The sequence below is a fragment of the Rattus norvegicus genome, chromosome 12 (genome assembly GCF_036323735.1).
Source record: "Rattus norvegicus strain BN/NHsdMcwi chromosome 12, GRCr8, whole genome shotgun sequence".
Classification (NCBI taxonomy): Eukaryota; Metazoa; Chordata; class Mammalia; order Rodentia; family Muridae; genus Rattus; species Rattus norvegicus.
This window is the reverse complement of record NC_086030.1, coordinates 21,509,900-21,530,415: the sequence shown is the minus strand read 5'-3', so window position 1 is coordinate 21,530,415 and position 20,516 is coordinate 21,509,900. Positions and strand designations below refer to the sequence as shown.

The window sequence follows — 20,516 nt, the reverse complement described above, 5'->3', positions numbered from 1 at the left end:
TGTCTAGCTCTATGCCAGTTTGGAGGTGGCACACAGCCAGTGCATGTGGCTTTAGGACTTTATCATCTAGCCTTCTTTTTCTACAGACGTTCCAACAAATGGAGAACCACTGTTTCACGAGGACTATAGAGCAACAGTACTTGGAACATCCTTTCACTCTGTGTCAAGTATATAGTAACTTGTTTAAACAAGTAGCCTTGTAAAGACTGGCGATCTAGCGACCAGTCCAACTTGGGATCTATCCTTTGTATAGGCTCTATACCCTGATAATATTACTGATACCATATTATGCTTTCAGACATTGACTGGCATATCTGTCCTCTGAGAGGCTTTATGAGCAGCTGACTGAGACAGATGCAGGTACTTGCAGCCAATAATTGGGATGAGGTCAGCTATTCCTATGGGAGAGTTAAGGGAAAGTTGAAGGAGCTGAAAGGGATTACAACCACATAGAGAGAACAACAGTTTCAACTAACTCATGCATCAGAGTTGTCAGAGACTAAGCCACCAACCAAAGAGCATACATGGGCTCATATGTGGCACCCTGCACATATGTAGCAGAGGACTGCCTTGTTTGGCCTCAGTGGGAGAGTATGTGGAGAGGTGTGTGTGTGTGTGTGTGTGTGTGTGTGTGTGTGTGTTGGGATCAAAGGGGAGGAGGTGGGATGAAGAACTCTGAGAGGGAGAACAAGATGGGGGAAAACATTTGGAATGTAAATAATTAAAACAACTTAATAAATAATTGAAAAAAGTATATTATACAGTAAGAAATGTAAGAAAACCCATGATTTTGCACAATAAAATATGCTGATAAGGGTAGTAAATGAAGACAGAAACTATACAGGGATACTTTATCAGAATAGCAAGAGGAAGCCTTATCCATGTTGAAGCAATAATTATGTGTCTTAGCTATTGGTTATTAGGGATAAATATACATGTATTAATTCGCTATGTCATTACACACATATACGTACACAATCAAGGCAAATAAAATAGATGACAACTGAATAATATGTATGGATTCTATTAATTATCTGTCACAGATACACACTAAGTTTATTACCATTGGATAAAATAGGAGAGGACAAATGAAAACTTCCTTTACTAGCTAGTGCATAAACATGACACTGGAGAGATGGCTCAGTGATTAAAGTGTTTGCTGTGTATGATCAAATTCCAAGCACAAGCTTCAAAGGCTGGGCATGACCAGGTATGCCTGTAACCTCCATCTGTGTGATGGGCAGAGACAGCAATATGCTGGGGGCTTCTGGCTGCAAGTTTAACTCCAAGTTCAGTGAGAGACTCCATCTTAAAGGAATGAGCAAGTAAATAACAGGGTACCTGACATCTTTCTTTGGTTTCCTGCTATGCACATCCAAACACATGTGTGCATACACAACACATCGAACACCCTCCCCCTACACACACACATACATACATACACACTCCCCAAGCACCTACTAATGTGTAAACATATGAATAAATGTTGAAATAATTTTTAAAAAGGGTGCCTACCCGACGGTTTGTGAAGGTAGAATAACATTCCTTTACCAGCACTGTTTTTATTATATCTGGATCTGTTATAGCCAAAATAGGTTGTCGTCCCTCATAAAACCTGTATTTGGAAAGCAGAAAGAATTTAACCAACTAACTAGATTTTGTAGCTGGAAGCATGCCCAGGAACTCAGATGTTGGTTCAGATGTTACAAGACTCAATCTAAATTTTACAATACACAACTATATGAGTTTCTAGTTCAAATTAGAAATTCTGACTCTATATCAAATAAGTCTTATAAAAGAAGTAAATGTAGCTCAAGCAGTGAGGGATAAACACAAAGTAGTTCTACAATGAGATCATAATTAGAAATAAATGAGAACGTTTGTTAAATCTTGGTGGTGCATACATGAATATTGAATTGAAGAGACAGACACCAGGCAGAAAAATCAGGTGATCCATCATTGGATCATCTAGTGTAGCTCAAATAAGCAACTTTCTTCAACTAATTCAGTCTGTGAACCACAATATCTGGAGACATATGAGACTAGTGGTAGTAAAAGCCTATAAAATACTTATAACCATAACTTCATTTTAAGAGATTATTGTGAGCTGATCTATACCCACAGCTCTCTATACCCGAATCCCATAGGAGAGAGAGCTAGCTGGACTCTCAGAGGTGCAGACAATCCTGAGAACTCAGGGAAGACCACCACTTATGCTCAATTCCTGGCCCAAGAGGAACCCTCCTAGAGCCCTCTGGACACAGAAACCAAGGAGCAGTCTTGGACAGGATCCTTCTGGTTTCCAGCCTAAAACATAGCACTCTGTATCCAGGTCCCACTAGTCTCTAGGAGTGCTAACACACAAGCTTACAGGAGGTTCAAGCTGCTGTCAGAGACAGCAAGACCAGCTAACATTAGAGACAACCAGATGGTTAGAGGCAAGCATAGGAATCTTAGCAACAGAAAACAAGACTACTTGGCATCATCAGAGCCCAGTTCTCCCACAAAAGCAAATATTGGATATTCCAACACACCTGAAAAGAAAGATTTGGATTTAAAATCATATCTCATGATAATGATAGAGGACTTAAAGAAGGACATAAATAACTCTCTTAAAAAATACAGGACAACACAGATAAACAAGTAGAAGCCCTTAAATAGGAAACACAGAAATCCCTTAAAGAATTACAGGAAAACACAACCAAATTGGTGAAGGAATTATACAAAACAATCCAGGATTTAAAAAAGAAATAAAAAATAAAGAAAGCACAAAGGGAGAACCATGGAGATAGAAACCCTAGGAAAGAGATCAGGAGTCATAGAGGCAAGCATCACCAAAAGAACAAAAAAGATAAAAGAGAGAATCTCAGGGGCAGAATATACCACAGAAAACATTGACATAACCATAAAAGAAAATGTAAAATGCAAAAAGCTCCTAACCCAAAACATCCAGTAAATCCAGGACAGAATGAGAAGATCAAACCTAAGGATAATAGGTATAGAAGAGAGTGAAGACTACTAACTTAAAGGGCCAGTAAATATATTCAACAAAATTATAGAAGAAAATGTCCCTAACCTAAAGAAAGAGATGCCCATAAACATACAAGAAGCCTACAGAACTCCAAATAGATTGAACCAGAAAAGAAATTCCTCCAGTCACGTAATAATCAAAACACCAAACACACAAAATGAAGAAATATTATTAAAAGCAGTAAGGGAACACTCCACACTTCTCACCAGAGACTAATAAAGCCAGAAGATTCTGGACGGATGTCATACAGACACTAAGAGAACAGAAATGCCAACCCAGGCTTCTATACCTAGCAAAACTCTCAGTTAACATAGATGGAGAAACCAAGATATTCCATGACAAAATCAAATTTACACAATATTTTTCCATGATTCCAGCCCTACAAAGGATAATAGATAGAAATGCCAACACAAGGGGGGGGGAATATACCCAAGAGAATGCAAGAAAGTATGGACCTTGAATTTCTGATTTTTCTAACACTATTAACATGAAGCAATCCCAATAAAATCAAGGGCTAGAAAAGACTGCCCACTTGCTCCCTACCTATTCAATATAGTACTCAAAGTTCTAACCAGTAAACAAAAAAGGAGGTGAAAAGGATACAAATTAGAAATGAAGAAGTCAGAATATGACTATTTGCAGATGATATGATAGTATACTTTAGTGACCCCAATAGTTCCAACAGAGCATTTCTAAGCCTAATAAACAACTTCAGTAAAGTGGCTGGGAATCAAATTAACTCAAATCAGTAGCCTTCCTCTACTCAAAGGATAAACAGCCTGAGACAGAAATTAGGTAAACCACACCCTTCACAATAGTCACAAATAACATAAAATACCTTGGTGTGACTCTAACCAAGCAAATGAAAGATCTGTATGACAAGAACTTCAAGTTTCTGATGAAAGAAATTGATCTCAGAAAATGGAAAGATCTCTCATGCTCATGGATTGGTAGGATTCGTATTGTCAAAATGACCATCTTGCCAAAAGTACAGATTCAATGCAATCCTCATCAAAATTCCAACTCAATTCTTCATACAGTTAGAAAGAAATATTTGCAAATTCATTTGGAGTAACAAAAAACTCAGGATAAGGAAAACTATCCTCAACAACAAAAGAACTTCTGGGGGAATCACCATCCCTGACCTCAAGCTGTATTACAGAACAAGAGTGATAAAAGCTGTATGGTACTGGTACAGAGACAGGCAGATAGATCAACGGAATAGAACTAAAGATCCAGAAATGAACCCACACACCTATGGTCACTTGATCTTTGACAAAGGAGTTAAAACCATTCAGTGAAAAAAAGAGAGCATTTTCAACAAATGGTGCTGGTTCAACTGGAGGTCACCATGTAGAAGAATGCAAATTGATCCATATTTATAATCTGGTACAAAGCTCACATTCAAGTCGATCAAGGACCTCCACATAAACCAAATATACTCAAATTAATAGAAAAAAGTGGGGAAGAGCCTTGGACACATGGGCACTGGGGTACCTTTTCTGAACATAACACCAAATGGCTTATGCTCTGAGATCAAGAATCAACACATGGGACCTGATAAAATTGCAAAGCTTCTGTAATTCAAAGGGCCCTGCACTGAACAAAGTAGCAGCCAACAGATTGTGAAAAGATCTTTGCCAACCCTACATCCAATAGAGGACTAATATCCAATATATACAGAGAAGGCAAGAAGTTAGACTCCAGAGAATCAATAACTCCATTAAAAATGGGGTGCAGAGCTAAACAAAGAATTCTCAGCTTAGGAATATTGAATAACTGAGAAGTATCCAAAGAAATGTTTAACATCCTTAGTCATCAGGGAAATGAAAATCAAAACAACCCTGAGATTCCACCTCACATCAATCAGAATAGCTAAGGTAAAAAATTTCAGGTGACAACAGATGCTGGTGAGGATGTGGAGAAAGAGAAATGTTCCTCCATTTTTGGTGGGATTGCAAGCTGGTACAACCACTCTGGAAATCATTCTGGAGGTTCATCAGAAAATTAGACGTAGAACTACCTAAGGATACAGTTATACCACTCCTGGGCATATACCCAAAAGATGCTCCAAAATATAACAAGGACACATGCTCCATAATGTGCATAACAGCCTTATTTATAATAGCCAGAAGGTGGAAAGAACCCAGATGCCCTTCAACAGAGGAATGGATAGAGAAAATGTGATACATCTACACAGTGAAGTGCTACTCAGCTATTAAAAACAATGACTTCTTGAAAATCATAGGCAAATGGATTGAACTAGAACATATCATCCTGAGTGAGGTACCCCAATCACAAAAAAGTCACACATGGTATGTACTCACTCCTAAGTGGATATTAGCCCCAAATCTCAGATTACCCAAGATATAATCTAGAGACCACATGAAGCTCAAAAAGGATGACCAAAGTGCTGATGCTTCAGTCCTTCTTAGAAGGGAAAACAAAAATATTCATAGGAATATATATGGAGACAAAGTCTGGAGCAGAGACTGAAGGAATTCAGAGCCTTCCCCACCTGGGGATCCAGCCTATATACATACTGCCTTCAACCCCAGACAATATTGCTTATGCCAAGAAGTGCATGCTAACAGGAGCCTGATATGGCTTTCTCCTGAGAGGCTCTCTGCCTGAGCATGACAAATACAGAGGTGAATGCTTGCAACCAACCTTTGAACTGAGAACAGGTTCCCCAGTGCAGGAGTTAGAGAAAGGATCGAATAAGCTGAAGGAATTTGCATCCCCATAAGAACAACACTACCAATCAATCAGAGCTCCCAGGAACTAAACCACCATCCAAGGAGTAGACATGGACAAACCCATGTCTCCAGTTGTATCCGTAGCAGAGGATGGACTTGTTTGGCACCAGAAAGAGGAGAAACCTTTGGTTCTGCCAAGGCAGGATCCCCCAGTGTAGGGGAATGTCAGTGCAGGGAGGTAGGCAAGGATGTATTGTTGGGTTGGGTGAAGGGGATAACATTCGAAATGTAAATAAAAAATATTCAATAAAAAAGCTCTCTGCTACCAAACCCCGTGGGAGAGAGACCTCACCACCTGGTCAGGTGGGCACTCCTGAGGCTGCAGAGCAGAGACCACCAACACTGCCCACCCCTGCCCACATCCCTGGCCCAAGAGGCAACTGTATAAGGCCTCTGGGTTCCCGTAGGGGAGGGCCCAGGAGCGGCAGGACCCCTGCGCCTGAGACACCGCCGGAACCTGAAGGAAACAGACCGGATAAACAGTTCTCTGCACCCAAATCCCGTGGGAGGGAGAGCTAAACCCTTAGAGAGGCAGACACGCCTGGGAAACCAGAAGAGACTGCACTCTGCGCACATCCAGACGCCAGAGGAAAACACCAAACGCCATCTGGAACCCTGGTGCACGGAGGCTCCCGGAAAGAGCGGCGCAGATCTTCCCGATTGCTGCCGCCGCGGAGAGGACTTAGGCAGTACCCCACGAGCAAACTTGAGCCTTGGAACCACAGGTAGGACCAACTTTTCCCCTGCAAGAAACCTGCCTGGTGAACTCAAGACACAGGCCCACAGGAATAGCTGAAGACCTGTAGAGAGGAAAAACTACACGCCCGAAAGCAGAACACTCTGTCCCCATAACTGGCTGAAAGAAAACAGGAAAACAGGTCTACAGCACTCCTGACACACAGGCTTATAGGACAGTCTAGCCACTGTCAGAAATAGCAGAACAAAGTAACACTAGAGATAATCTGATGGCGAGAGGCAAGTGCAGGAACCCAAGCAACAGAAACCAAGACTACATGGCATCATCAGAGCCCAATTCTCCCACCAAAATAAACATGGAATATCCAAACACACCAGAAAAGCAAGATCTAGTTTCAAAATCGTATCTGATCATGATGCTGGAGGACTTCAAGAAAGACGTGGAGAACTCCCTTAGAGAACAAGTAGAAGCCTACAGAGAGGAATCGCAAAAATGCCTGAAAGAATTCCAGGAAAACATAAATAAACAAGTAGAAACCCATAGAGAGGAGACACAAAAATCCCTGAAAGAATTCCAGGAAAACACAATCAAACAGTTGAAGGAATTAAAAATGGAAATAGAAGCAATCAAGAAAGAACACATGGAAACAACCCTGGACATAGAAAATCAAAAGAAAAGACAAGGAGCTGTAGATACAAGCTTCACCAACAGAATACAAGAGATGGAAGAGAGAATCTCGGGAGCAGAAGATTCCATAGAAATCATTGACTCAACTGTCAAAGATAATGTAAAGCGGAAAAAGCTACTGGTCCAAAACATACAGGAAATCCAGGACTCAATGAGAAGATCAAACCTAAGGATAATAGGTATAGAAGAGAGTGAAGACTCCCGGCTCAAAGGACCAGTAAATATCTTCAACAAAATCATAGAAGAAAACTTCCCTAACCTAAAAAAAGAGATACCCATAGGCATACAAGAAGCCTACAGAACTCCAAATAGATTGGACCAGAAAAGAAACACCTCCCGTCACATAGTAGTCAAAACACCAAACGCACAAAATAAAGAAAGAATATTAAAAGCAGTAAGGGAAAAAGGTCAAGTAACATATAAAGGCAGACCTATCAGAATCACACCAGACTTTTCACCAGAAACTATGAAGGCCAGAAGATCCTGGACAAATGTCATACAGACCCTAAGAGAAAACAAATGCCAGCCCAGGTTACTGTATCCTGCAAAACTCTCAATTAACATAGATGGAGAAACCAAGATATTCCATGACAAAACCAAATTTACACAATATCTTTCTACAAATCCAGCACTACAAAGGATAATAAAGGGTAAAGCCCAACATAAGGAGGCAAGCTATACCCTAGAAGAAGCAAGAAACTAATCGTCTTGGCAACAAAACAAAGAGAAGAAAAGCACACAAACATAACCTCACATCCAAATATGAATATAACAGGAAGCAATAATCACTATTCCTTAATATCTCTCAACATCAATGGCCTCAACTCCCCAATAAAAAGACATAGATTAACAAACTGGATACGCAATGAGGACCCTGCATTCTGCTGCCTACAGGAAACACACCTCAGAGACAAAGACAGACACTACCTCAGAGTGAAAGGCTGGAAAACAACTTTCCAAGCAAATGGTCAGAAGAAGCAAGCTGGAGTAGCCATTCTAATATCAAATAAAATCAATTTCCAACTAAAAGTCATCAAAAAAGATAAGGAAGGACACTTCATATTCATCAAAGGAAAAATCCACCAAGATGAACTCTCAATCCTCATCTTCGGTTGGTTTATATACAAGTGTGCAATTTCTAGGCTTGAAAGTAAAATGATGCCATCTGGTGCTGGATAGAGGAGCCTTATTTTTTATTATGGCAGCTTGCTATTTTTGTAACATGGTGATTTGGTTGAACACAATAAAGTACAGTAGTAACTGAAAAAAAAAAGATATAAAGACAACAGTCCAGATAATCTCATATACATAGATGGTTTTCACAAACGTCAGAAATCCACAAAGTATGAGATTTAAAGTTATTTATCTTTTTTTGAGACATATCTGCTCCTAACTGTTCCCCTTTGGTGGATTTAACGAAGAATGTGAACATCTCTACCTTCAGGTGAGGAAATAATTTGTGGCTAGGCAGCCACTTGACAAAACTGCCTGTTTCATCTGCAGACTATACTGTCCAGAAAAGGACAAATTATGCAGAATATTTGACTGATAAACTCTGCCAAGACAGGGTGATTAGCCCTTCAAAATCTCCATTTCAAGAGTCTGTCAGTTGATTTTGGGCCCGAAGACTGAAGACTTGCACTCACATGTTCCTAACAGGCGACTGCACTAGTGGAGATTTGTCTCTACAACCTCTCAGTTCTGGAAGCCATGTTAGGCTTCCTGTGTGTATAGATATTTGGTCGTTCTCAGATTTCTGATGGGGTTGAAGACTGATTCTAGTTTCATAGCCTATCAGGCTGTTTAACTCTGAAAATACATATTTTATTGGATAGTTATCAGATAGTGTACAAGCTAGCAAGATATAATATAGATTTTAGGCCTTTCTTAAATAATGGATAATAATGGAATGGATAACTAAATATTCTGTATAACTGATGTAGTGTGGGACTGGGTGTTAGATATATTTTATGCTTTTAATTACAAAATGATAATAGTTGTGCTCAGCTTTAAAAAAAAAGAAAAGAGAAGAAAAGAAAAGAAAAGAAAAGAAGCCACGCTATGGATCAGCAGCGGCACTATTGTGTATTTATCTCTTATGGGTGCAGCAAACCATTTGGGAACAGTTTATGGAGCAGAAATTCCAAATTAACCCTTCACTCACTGTGTCATGATATAGAACCATGGCGGTCTCGCTGTCCCGCCGTGTTGTAAACTTCGATTCTTTTAATTGGATTCTTTAGGTCGTTTGTGCATTTAGGACGCATTAGGTAAAGGGAGTAAAGAGTGTGAAGGTGTCTTCTAAAAAAAAAAAAGAAATGATGGAATTTTCCCGATATTTTTCAGCATCTAATGATATAATCATGTGACTTCTTTCAGTTTTTATATACTGAATTATATCAATGGATTTCCACATATTGAATCATCCCTTCATGTCTTGAATGGAATCTACTGGACTAAGACGGATGATGTATTGATGTGTTTCTGCATCCAGCTTGTGATTATTTTACTTTTTTTTTAATAAATGATCCTAAGAGAAAAAAAATAAATAAAATCTTAACATTACATACTAAAAAAAAAAAAAAGAAAAGAAAAAAAATATTCAATAAAAAAGAGATTATCACCTACAGTTGACATTCAGAAACTGAGATATATCATCATTTCAAGTAAACCCCTGGATGTTTCCAGAATACTTACCCCCATATATCCCCATATTTTTTATGGCAGTGTCTATCAAACTCCCAAAATCCCTGGGAAAAGAAAACACATTGTTATTATTTTTACATCTACTTTGTGTGTGTGTGTGTGTGTGTGTGTGTGTGTGTGTATGTTGTGTGTGTGTGTGTGTGTGTGTGTGTGTGTGTGTGTGTGTGTGTAGAATAGAGGATGACATTTGTTAGTCAATTCTGTCCTTCTACCTTGTAGGTTCTAAGGATCGAAGTCAAGTGGTAGCAGACACATTTACCAGATGACAGATGATGTATCTTCCTCTTTTGACAACTGTTTTAAGTAGATTGCTCCAATCTAATTGGGGCACACATGATTTGAATTTTCCTAAATTAAATTTACTAACTCATGATTTTATCTATTATTGGCAATAAGAAGAATGTCCTTATTCTTGCATATATGAATCGGTAGAAGAGAATACAGAAGATGCCTGAAATGAGAACCTTGACATTTTTTTCAGAGTTTTCTCTCAACATCGTATAAGCATGGCCACTTTTGTCTATGAACAAGTAAATACCATGTCTAAAGTGTTTGCTTCCCCTACATGTCATTCCTAAATGCTCAAGGACTCTTGTGGGAAAGTAAAAGACACTGGTTCCTGGTTGAGGAGGCTTTAGCCATGAAGATACCAAGGGATGGTAGGTGCTTTGCCTGACTCCCATGCAGGAAACCAGGCTGGTCACCAATCCACATCCCTCCATAGATTTATGGCCATCAGTCATGTAAAGGGCAATGCCCCAATTTCTTTCACAGATAGAGGATGTGACCACAGGTCACCTAGGCTGAAAACAGATCTATTATAATGAGGTACCTAAAGGCCTGGAGAATTAGCCAATGAATTTCCTTTTCCAGACACTCATCCCTGCAAAAGGTCTCAGGCCCACCCAGAGAAGTGGAGTAAGGTTTTATTCATTCACTTTCTGCCATGACAATAAAAGCCTTGAAACCATTGACTGCCTCTTTCATCTGGATCCACTGTAGGTAGCCACGTGGAAGGCCTTTGCCTACAGAGCCACCACTGTTTAATCTTCTGATGAAACCCTCTCTGCGTCCCTAGCCATGGCAGCCACCAAGCTGAAGCCTACTGCAGTTCAGCCAAAGACTCCCTCCACAGACCTAGCCAGAGCTTCTCCCCCTCTTTCCCCTCAGCACTGGGGTGCATCCAACCCTGTGTGCCTTCACTCTGTTCTCAGCTCTTCCACATCATCCCAATGATGCCTGGATTCCCAAGAACGTGAGAACCGATATCCCTAGCCTCCTTGCAGGCCCGGAGACCCCTGAGCCAAGTCCAGCTGTGATCCACTCTCAGACTGTGCTTCCCCACCTCAGGAGCTATGTCCGTGGCTTCCCACAGCCTGACACCCACCCAGTGGTGGTGTGGGGTAAACATGGTCAACTTCCCCAGTCTTGCCTCCCCGAGTGGCCTGACCCTTTGCCTGGAGCAGACAGAGGACCCCACTAACCTACAGTCTCTGAGTCATTCATTTCATAGGCACAATAGGAAACAGGGACTAAGTGAATATGAAGGAGAATCCCAGGGACAGGCATCATTGTGTGTCTCCATATTTACAGTCCTTTCTATTTACCTCATAAGCTTCCTAGAACACAAGAGGAATTGGGAGATGGAACAAACTCAGGACCTCTTTTAATCTAGAGTATGTGTGAGTCTCAGGTATATTGCTGAGTGAGAAAATGGGTAAGCAAAGAATGACAGGGAATTCTTTTATCATGTATTCTTCTGAGCACAGACAGAAAAGAGATACCACAACCACATGAAACACTACAAATTATGGTGGTTTGAAAAACATGTCCCCATAAGCCCATAGGGAGTGCCACTAGGAGGTGTGGCCTTGTAGAAAGTGGTCCCTGGGGTGGGCTTTGAGGTCTCAGATGCTCAAGCCATGCAGTATGCTAGTCAATTCCTGTTGCCTGCAGATCCAGATGTAGAACTCTTAGCTACCTCTCCAGCACCATGCCTGCTTGCATGATGACATGCTTCTTGCCATGGTAATAATAGAATAAGCCTCCGAACTGTAAGCCAGCCTTAATTAAATATTTTACTTTATAGAAGTTGTTATGATCATTGTCTGTTCATAGCAATAAAACCCTGAGACACAAATTAAGCATTTTCTTTAACCTTTTACTTCCTGTCCCAGTTTGTTTTACTGTTCCAACTTGACAAAGCCAATAGGATAAGAAGGGAGTCTCCATCGAGCAGTAGTAGTTTTCGAGATCAGATTGGCCTTGGTGGTTAGTTGATGTAAGAGACCAGGCTCACTAACTCATGGGCAGGTACTTCTGAACTGTATAAGAAAGGTAGCCAATGAGATCCTAAGAGAGGCATAAAGCAGCATTCCTCTACGGTCTCTTCCTCCAACTCTAGCCCTGATATCTCTCAACGAAGAATCCCAACCAGTAAGACAAAATAAAACACAAGATCTGAGAAACCAAAGTCTGGTCTTTCTAAGTGGAGAACCTAAGCCACTTTTGGCAATCACAACAAGACTGGTAAGGAGCTCAAGTAATACTTACATGGCGGTATGCAAGAATATTTCCCACAAAAGGCAGTGGTTTAGGTCCAGAAATCCCTAATTTCTTAAAATTTCCATGTGTGGAGGTTCCATACCTGTAAGGTAAGAGGTTGAGCTCTTAGGGATTGTCACTGTGTGTAATGTGGGCTTACCAGACACAGACCCAGGAACTTTACATTCGAGCTGGAGAGAGTATAATCATGTAAGCCAAAAATATCAAGAGTGACAACTATAATAATTACTTTTGATCTCCATTTTTATCTTCACATTCTCTGAGAGAATCCCTAAACCCTAAAAAAGTAGATGATTTTTTTTTGGCTGTAAGTTTCACAGTAAATTATTCACAAATGTCCTACAACTTCACTGTTAATGTGAGATTCAGGCTAGAATACTTTTATGTAATGCCATTTAGGAAACTGATTGGATACCAGTGATTCTGCCCTTGTAGTGATCTTTAATGGGAGCTGCAACACACAAGTGTAGCTGAGAGTTCTTCCCTGAGAGGAAAGGAATATTTTCTTATTTACACATAACTTAGTGGTTCTCAACCTTCCTAAAGCTGCAACCCTTTAATACAGTTCATTGTGTTATGATGACCCTTAACCATTACTTTATAACTGTAATTTGTTATTGTTATCAACCCAATGTAACTATTGAATATGCAGGACATTTGATATGTTTCATCCGTGAAAGGGTCAAGATCCACAGGTTGAGAACTGCTATCCTGACTTGTAGTTGTCTAGAATTTACATCATCACTGGCCCATTCTCTTTCTTTTTTTTTTAAAGATTTATTTATTCTTTTTTTTAATATTTTATTTATTTATTATATATTATGATTACACTGTCGCTATCTTCAGACACACCAGAAGAGGGCATCAGACTCATTTCAGATGGTTGTGAGCCACCATGTGGTTGCTGGGATTTGAACTCAGGACCTTGGGAAGAGCAGTCGGTGCTCTTAACCACTGAGCCATCTCTCCAGCCCCCATTCTCTTTCTTATCCACCTATTCTGAGAGGTTCACAGGACCTATGAACAGGTCCAGAAAAACCTGTCGAATTAAAAAAAAACCTGCTGAGCAAGTTTATTTCAAAACATGAATACAACCCAGCCTAAGTATTTTCTTATGCATTAGGCTTATATCCCTGACACTTACAAACCAGTGAAGTCATTTTATCCACAGCTGCTGTCACAAATCCTGACTTTAACTTTAACCCTCTGAAAGAAGACTGTAATATTATCTCATAAAAGTTTTAAGACCAAATAGAATGAAATGGAACCTTATAAATTAACTGTAAAACATGATCAAATGGAGAAGATGTTGCCACAACACCGTGAATACTTAGCCTTTCCTTCAAAGAATAAAACCATATTTGAGAGATTTCTTTTTTTTTTATTAACTTGAGTATTTCTTATTTACATTTCGAGTGTTATTCCCTTTCCCGGTTTATGGGCAAACATCCCCCCAATCCCTCCCCCTCTCCTTCTTTATGGGTGTTCCCCTCCCCAGCCTCCCCCCGTTGCCGCCCTCCCCCCAACAATCTAGTTCACTGGGGGTTCAGTCTTAGCAGGACTCAGGGCTTCCCCTTCCACTGGTGCTCTTACTAGGATATTCATTGCTACCTATGAGGTCAGAGTCCAGGGTCAGTCCATGTATAGTCTTTAGGTAGTGGCTTAGTCCCTGGAAGCTCTGGTTGCTTGGCATTGTTGTTCATATGGGGTCTCGAGCCCCTTCAAGCTCTTCCAGTTCTTTCTCTGATTCCTTCAATGGGGGTCCTATTCTCAGTTCAGTGGTTTGCTGCTGGCATTCGCCTCTGTATTTGCTGTATTCTGGCTGTGTCTCTCAGGAGAGATCTACATCTGGCTCCTGTCGGCCTGCACTTCTTTGCTTCATTCATCTTGTCTAATTGGGTGGCTGTATATGTATGGGCCACATGTGGGGCAGGCTCTGAATGGGTGTTCCTCCTGTGTCTGTTTTAATCTTTGCCTCTCTATTCCCTGCCAAGGGTATTCTTGTTCCCCTTTTAAAGAAGGAGTGAAGCATTCACATTTTGATCATCCGTCTTGAGTTTCATGTGTTCTAGGCATCTAGGGTAATTCAAGCATTTGGGCTAATAGCCACTTATCAATGAGTGCATACCATGTGTGTTTTTCTGTGGTTGGGTTACCTCACTCAGGATGATATTTGCCAGTTCCAACCATTTGCCTACGAATTTCATAAAGTCATTGTTTTTGATAGCTGAGTAATATTCCATTGTGTAGATGTATCACATTCTCTGTATCCATTCCTCTGTTGAAGGGCATCTGGGTTCTTTCCAGCTTCTGGCTACTATAAATAAGGCTGCGATGAACATAGTGGAGCACGTGTCTTTTTTATATGTTGGGGCATCTTTTGGGTATATGCCCAAGAGAGGTATAGCTGGATCCTCAGGTAGTTCAATGTCCAATTTTCTGAGGAACCTCCAGACTGATTTCCAGAATGGTTGTACCAGTCTGCAATCCCACCAACAATGCAGGAGTGTTCCTCTTTCTCTGCATCCTCGCCAGCATCTGCTGTCACCTGAGTTTTTGATCTTAGCCATTCTCACTGGTATGAGGTGAAATCTCAGGGTTGTTTTGATTTGCATTTCCCTTATGACTAAAGATGTTGAACATTTCTTTAGGTGTTTCTCAGCCATTCGGCATTCCTCAGCTGTGAATTCTTTGTTTACCTCTGAACCCCATTCTTTAATCGGGTTATTTGTCTCCCTGCGGTCTAACTTCTTGAGTTCTTTGTATATTTTGGATATAAGGCCTCTATCTGTTGTAGGATTGGTAAATATCTTTTCCCAATCTGTTGGTTGCCATTTTGTCCTAACCACAGTGTCCTTTGCCTTACAGAAGCTTTGCAGTTTTATGAGATCCCATTTGTCGATTCTTGATCTTAGAGCATAAGCCATTGGTGTTTTGTTCAGGAAATTTTTTCCAGTGCCCATGTGTTCCAGATGCTTCCCTAGTTTTTCTTCTATTAGTTTGAGTGTATCTGGTTTGATGTGGAGGTCCTTGATCCACTTGAACTTAAGCTTTGTACAGGGTGATAAGCATGGATCGATCTGCATTCTTCTACATGCTGACTTCCAGTTGAACCAGCACCATTTGCTGAAAATGCTATCTTTTTTCCATTTGATGGTTTGGGCTCCTTTGTCAAAAATCAAGTGCCCATAGGTGTGTGGGTTCATTTCTGGGTCTTCAATTCTGTTCCATTGGTCTATCTGTCTGTCTCTGTACCAATACCATGCAGTTTTTATCACTATTGCTCTGTAATACTGCTTGAGTTCAGGGATAGTGATTCCCCCGGAAGTCCTTTTATTGTTGAGGATAGTTTTAGCTATCCTGGGTTTTTTGTTATTCCAGATGAATTTGCAAATTGTTCTGTCTAACTCTTTGAAGAATTGGATTGGTATTTTGATGGGGATTGCATTGAATCTGTAGATCGCTTTTGGTAAAATGGCCATTTTTACTATATTAATCCTGCCAATCCATGAGCATGGGAGATCTTTCCATATTCTGAGGTCTTCTTCAATTTCTTTCTTCAGAGGCTTGAAGTTCTTATTGTACAGATCGTTTACTTGCTTGGTTAAAGTCACACCGAGGTACTTTATATTATTTGGGTCTATTATGAAGGGTGTCGTTTCCCTAATTTCTTTCTCGGCTTGTTTCTCTTTTGGGTATAGGAAGGCTACTGATTTATTTGAGCTAATTTTATACCCAGCCTCTTTCCTGAAGTGGTTTATCAGCTTTAGTAGTTCTCTGGTGGAACTTTTGGGATCACTTAAATATACTATCATATCATCTGCAAATAGTGATATTTTGACTTCCTCTTTTCCGATCTGTATCCCCTTGACCTCCTTTTGTTGTCTGATTGCTCTGACTAGAACTTCAGGAACTATATTGAATAAGTAGGGAGAGAGTGGGCAGCCTTGTCTAGTCCCTGATTTTAGTGGGATTGCTTCAAGTTTCTCTCCATTTAGTTTAATGTTAGCAACTGGTTTGCTGTATATGGCTTTTACTATGTTTAGGTATGGGCCTTGAATTCCTATTCTTTCCAGGACTTTTATCATGAAGGGGTGTTGAATTTTTGTCAAATGCTTTCTCAGCATCTAATGAAATGATCATGTGGTTTTGTTCTTTCAGTTTGTTTATATAATGGATCACATTGATGGTTTTCCGTATATTAAACCATCCCTGCATGCCTGGCATGAAGCCTACTTGATCATGGTGGATGATTGTTTTGATGTGCTCTCGGATTCGGTTTGCCAGAATTTTATTGAGTATTTTTGCGTCATTATTCATAAGCGAAATTGGTCTGAAGTTCTCTTTCTTTGTTGGGTCTTTGTGTGGTTTAGGTATAAGAGTAATTGTGGCTTCATAGAAGGAATTCGGTAGTGCTCCATCTGTTTCAATTTTGTGGAATAGTTTGGATAGTATTGGTATGAGGTCTTCTATGAAGGTCTGATAGAATTCTGCACTAAACCCGTCTGGACCTGGGCTCTTTTTGGTTGGGAGACCTTTAATGACTGCTTCTATTTCCTTAGGAGTTATGGGGTTGTTTAACTGGTTTATCTGTCCCTGATTTAACTTCGGTACCTGGTATCTGTCTAGGAAATTGTCCATTTCCTCCAGATTTTCAAGTTTTGTTGAATATAGGCTTTTATAGTAAGATCTGATGATTTTTTGAATTTCCTCTGAATCTGTAGTTATGTCTCTCTTTTCATTTCTGATTTTGTTAATTTGGACACACTCTCTGTGTCCTCTGGTTAGTCTGGCTAAGGGTTTGTCTATCTTGTTGATTTTCATTTGAGAGATTTCTATTTTCATATTACCATGTTTATCTTTTACTAATGTAAAATGATGTCAGGAGTCAAATTTGAAGTGTTTGGTGAGGGAGAGCATCTACTATTCAAAGGTGTACACACACACACACACACACACACACACACACACACACACACACACACACGTACGCATGCAAACTCACAAAGGCACGAGAATGAGTTGTCCTAGGTGGCCACACTTGTTAACCTGGAACACAGGATAACCTTTTGCTTCCCATACATCATTATGAAGACATCCTAACATGGGAAGGAAGGACGTACTGAAATAGATGTTTTGACTGATGCTTTCAGTGGAACTTAGAAGGAAAATATTTAAAATCCAAATTGCTTCAGAGTGCCTGTCATTTGAGGATGGCCAACAGAATCCATAGCAGGGGAGGTGTAACTCCCTATCCTGAGGCTAGGGGATTAGACAGGAAATGGTGAATAGAAAGAATCAACATCAGGTCCTGTTTGCTCTAAAAATTCATCATTTAGGGAGACTAGAGAGTGGCTTAGTGCTTAAGAGCACTTCTTGCTCTTATAGAGGACTAGGATTCATTCTCCAGCATCCACATGGTGGCCCACAGTCATTTGTAACTCCAATTTTGAGGGATACAATGGTCTCTGCTGACCTCAATGGGCACCAAGCACACATGTAGTATACATACATGCATACATTCAGGCAAAACACAAAAATGAAATGACTAAATGTAATATACTAGGGGCATTGTATCAGTGGTCCTAGAGGTGAGAAAATGGAGCAGAAACTAGCCCATGGAGCAACACTCTATGTCTCCTGCATCAGAGAAAACAGAGGTGAAAACAGCACAAAAGTTCTTCCCATCCCCACAGTACCAACAATCCTGAGACTTTGCAGAGGAAGCCTCCCATCAAACACAATGACCAGTTATTTGCAATCTGCTTCACTGAGCACTGGGTAGTTAATCTGAGGAAAAAGTAACCGTGGTCAACTCAATCCTCCTACTGACAAAATGTGAATTTTAGTAGAAGTGGAATGTATACTTATTCCCTAGGAGGGATTTGCATAATATCAAAAACAACTTCTTACATCTTTTGACTCATTGTTAATGTCCCCTTCATTTTCCCTTTGGATTTTTCAAACAAGTAAAGGAAAGATTGTCTGATCCACATCCCCTAAGTCCTGATCACTAAGATGAGGAACCTTGGCAATTCACTCACAGATACAGGAGCACGAGGATGGTAGCCAGGAGCATCCAGGTTTCCAAGGAAATGTTTGGGATCAGGTCCATTGCTGCTTTCTTTAATCAAGTCTCTCCTTTGTCCTTTATTCTTAGCTGTGTGTGCTGCAACTTTATGGCTGAGCTTGCCGAGCTCCCTCCCTGCCCAGCTGTGATTCAAGGCAGGGAGCCTTCAGTGCTTAAATACTGGAAAAGGGGGTGGGGCTGGTTTTACGTTTAGTAGAAACACTACCAGGGCAAACCTACAGTTCCAAGAGTTCAGTGCCTTCTCCACCTCAGCAGCTTGCAGAGAATCATGGATGTGCCCACTGTGATATTTGGATTCATTTGGTATAAATATCAAGGAAGAAAATATGATCTGTGTTATCATTGGATCCAAAGGTTGTTGCTTCTTATCAGAAACTCCAGTGAAGTTATTGCCGTTGACTTCCTCTAGTCTGTCCTTTTGCCCAGGGCTGTTTTCATTTTGCAATACTGGAAGTTTATCCAAGTGAGCTCCACCTTTCATTCACTTCCCTCTGCCTACAATATCCTCTGCCTCAGAGAGGATTCTTTTTTTTTCCTTTTTTTCTTTATTAACTTGAATATTTCTTATTTACATTTCGAATGTTATTCCCTTTCCCGGTTTCCAGGCCAACATCCCCCTAACCCCTCCCACTCCCCTTCTTTATGGGTGTTCCCCTCCCCATCCTCCCCCATTACTGCCCTCCCCGCAACAATCACATTCACTGGGGGTTCGGTCTTGACAGGACCAAGAGCTTCCCCTTCCACTGGTGCTCTTACTAGGATATTCATTGCTACCTATGAGGTCGGAGCCCAGGGTCAGTCCATGTATAGTCTTTGGGTAGTGGCTTAGTCCCTGGAAGCTCTGGTTGCTTGGCATTGTTGTTCATATGGGGTCTCGAGCCCCTTCAAGCTCTTCCAGTCCTTTCTCTCAGAGAGGATTCTTATTCATCCTTCCAATCCATCCTTCTGGGTTTTAAGATTATATCTGATAAAATCCTTCCTCACTAACTTCATGAAAAGATAGAGGTAATTAGTCCCCTGAAAAGCCTTTATTATGTCTAGAAAACAATTTTATTTTTCTCTTTTCAAGAACATTATTGGTTTATTAATGTGTTTTTGTTACCAGGTCATAAGCTTATGCAGGGTATATCTGGCTTTCGCTACTATGTTTTATGTTTCTAGTCATTGGCAAAATGCTTTGAGAAAGTTGCCCTTCTCCTTCTGTACCCAGGCAACCCCGAGTGAATGTGATAAGGACACCATATAACTTTTGACTCAAAGTTTGTCCTTTCTACAAGAAATGCAGGGATAAAGATGGAGAATAAACAAAGAAAGATACTTGACTATAACTCTGGGTCTTTACATAGAGTCACATTCATGTACATTCACACACACACACACACACACACATTCTCTCTCTCTCTCTCACACACACACACACACATACACACACACATACACACACACACAGTTACACATGGAATAGACATACAAACATACATATATCAATATATAGAATATTTCTGGAAGAAACAGATTTTACTCTGAAACACTTAATTTTGTTGATTACACCTCCCATAATGAGGTGTAATATCAGTTTGTCCTGTTGTACTTACTGGGAGGCCTCTAGACCATCTGGGTAAAAGGAGTCTAGTCATTTCTTGAGACCAAAGCCTAGCCAGGGCCATGTACAGTTTCAGAGCAAGAGGTCTTAGTCTAGCAAGGGTTATATAAGGAGGCGTGATTTTTGTGATGTTTGTTCTACAAAGTAATATCTTAAACACATGAACATATCAAAAGACATGAACACAAATAACTGAATTGCAGGCATAGATGAATACACTGGAGGTTTATCCAAATAACCTTTGTACTCTTGTCTGCACGCACTGTCTGCACTTGATGGCTTTCTGTGAATACATGGAGTAAACAGATGACTCACAGACTGGCAGAGAACACAGTCCAGGAACAGCCAGATTTTATTTTGCAAGTAGAGACAAGGTG

The 20,516-nt window shown here is 40.4% G+C and overlaps 1 protein-coding gene across 1 annotated transcript in view; it reads right to left on the bottom strand.

The window, feature by feature from the left end:
- Cyp3a62 (cytochrome P450, family 3, subfamily a, polypeptide 62) overlaps nucleotides 1-18,653 on the bottom strand; it is a 35,836-nt gene extending 17,183 nt beyond the window's left edge. Inside the window, 4 exon segments of the mRNA NM_001024232.1 lie at nucleotides 1,516-1,615; nucleotides 9,872-9,924; nucleotides 12,434-12,527; nucleotides 18,490-18,653. Of these exon segments, the coding sequence (NP_001019403.1) occupies nucleotides 1,516-1,615; nucleotides 9,872-9,924; nucleotides 12,434-12,527; nucleotides 18,490-18,560 (318 nt within the window). The 5' untranslated portion in view covers nucleotides 18,561-18,653.
- Nucleotides 18,654-20,516: the final 1,863 nt, after the last annotated feature.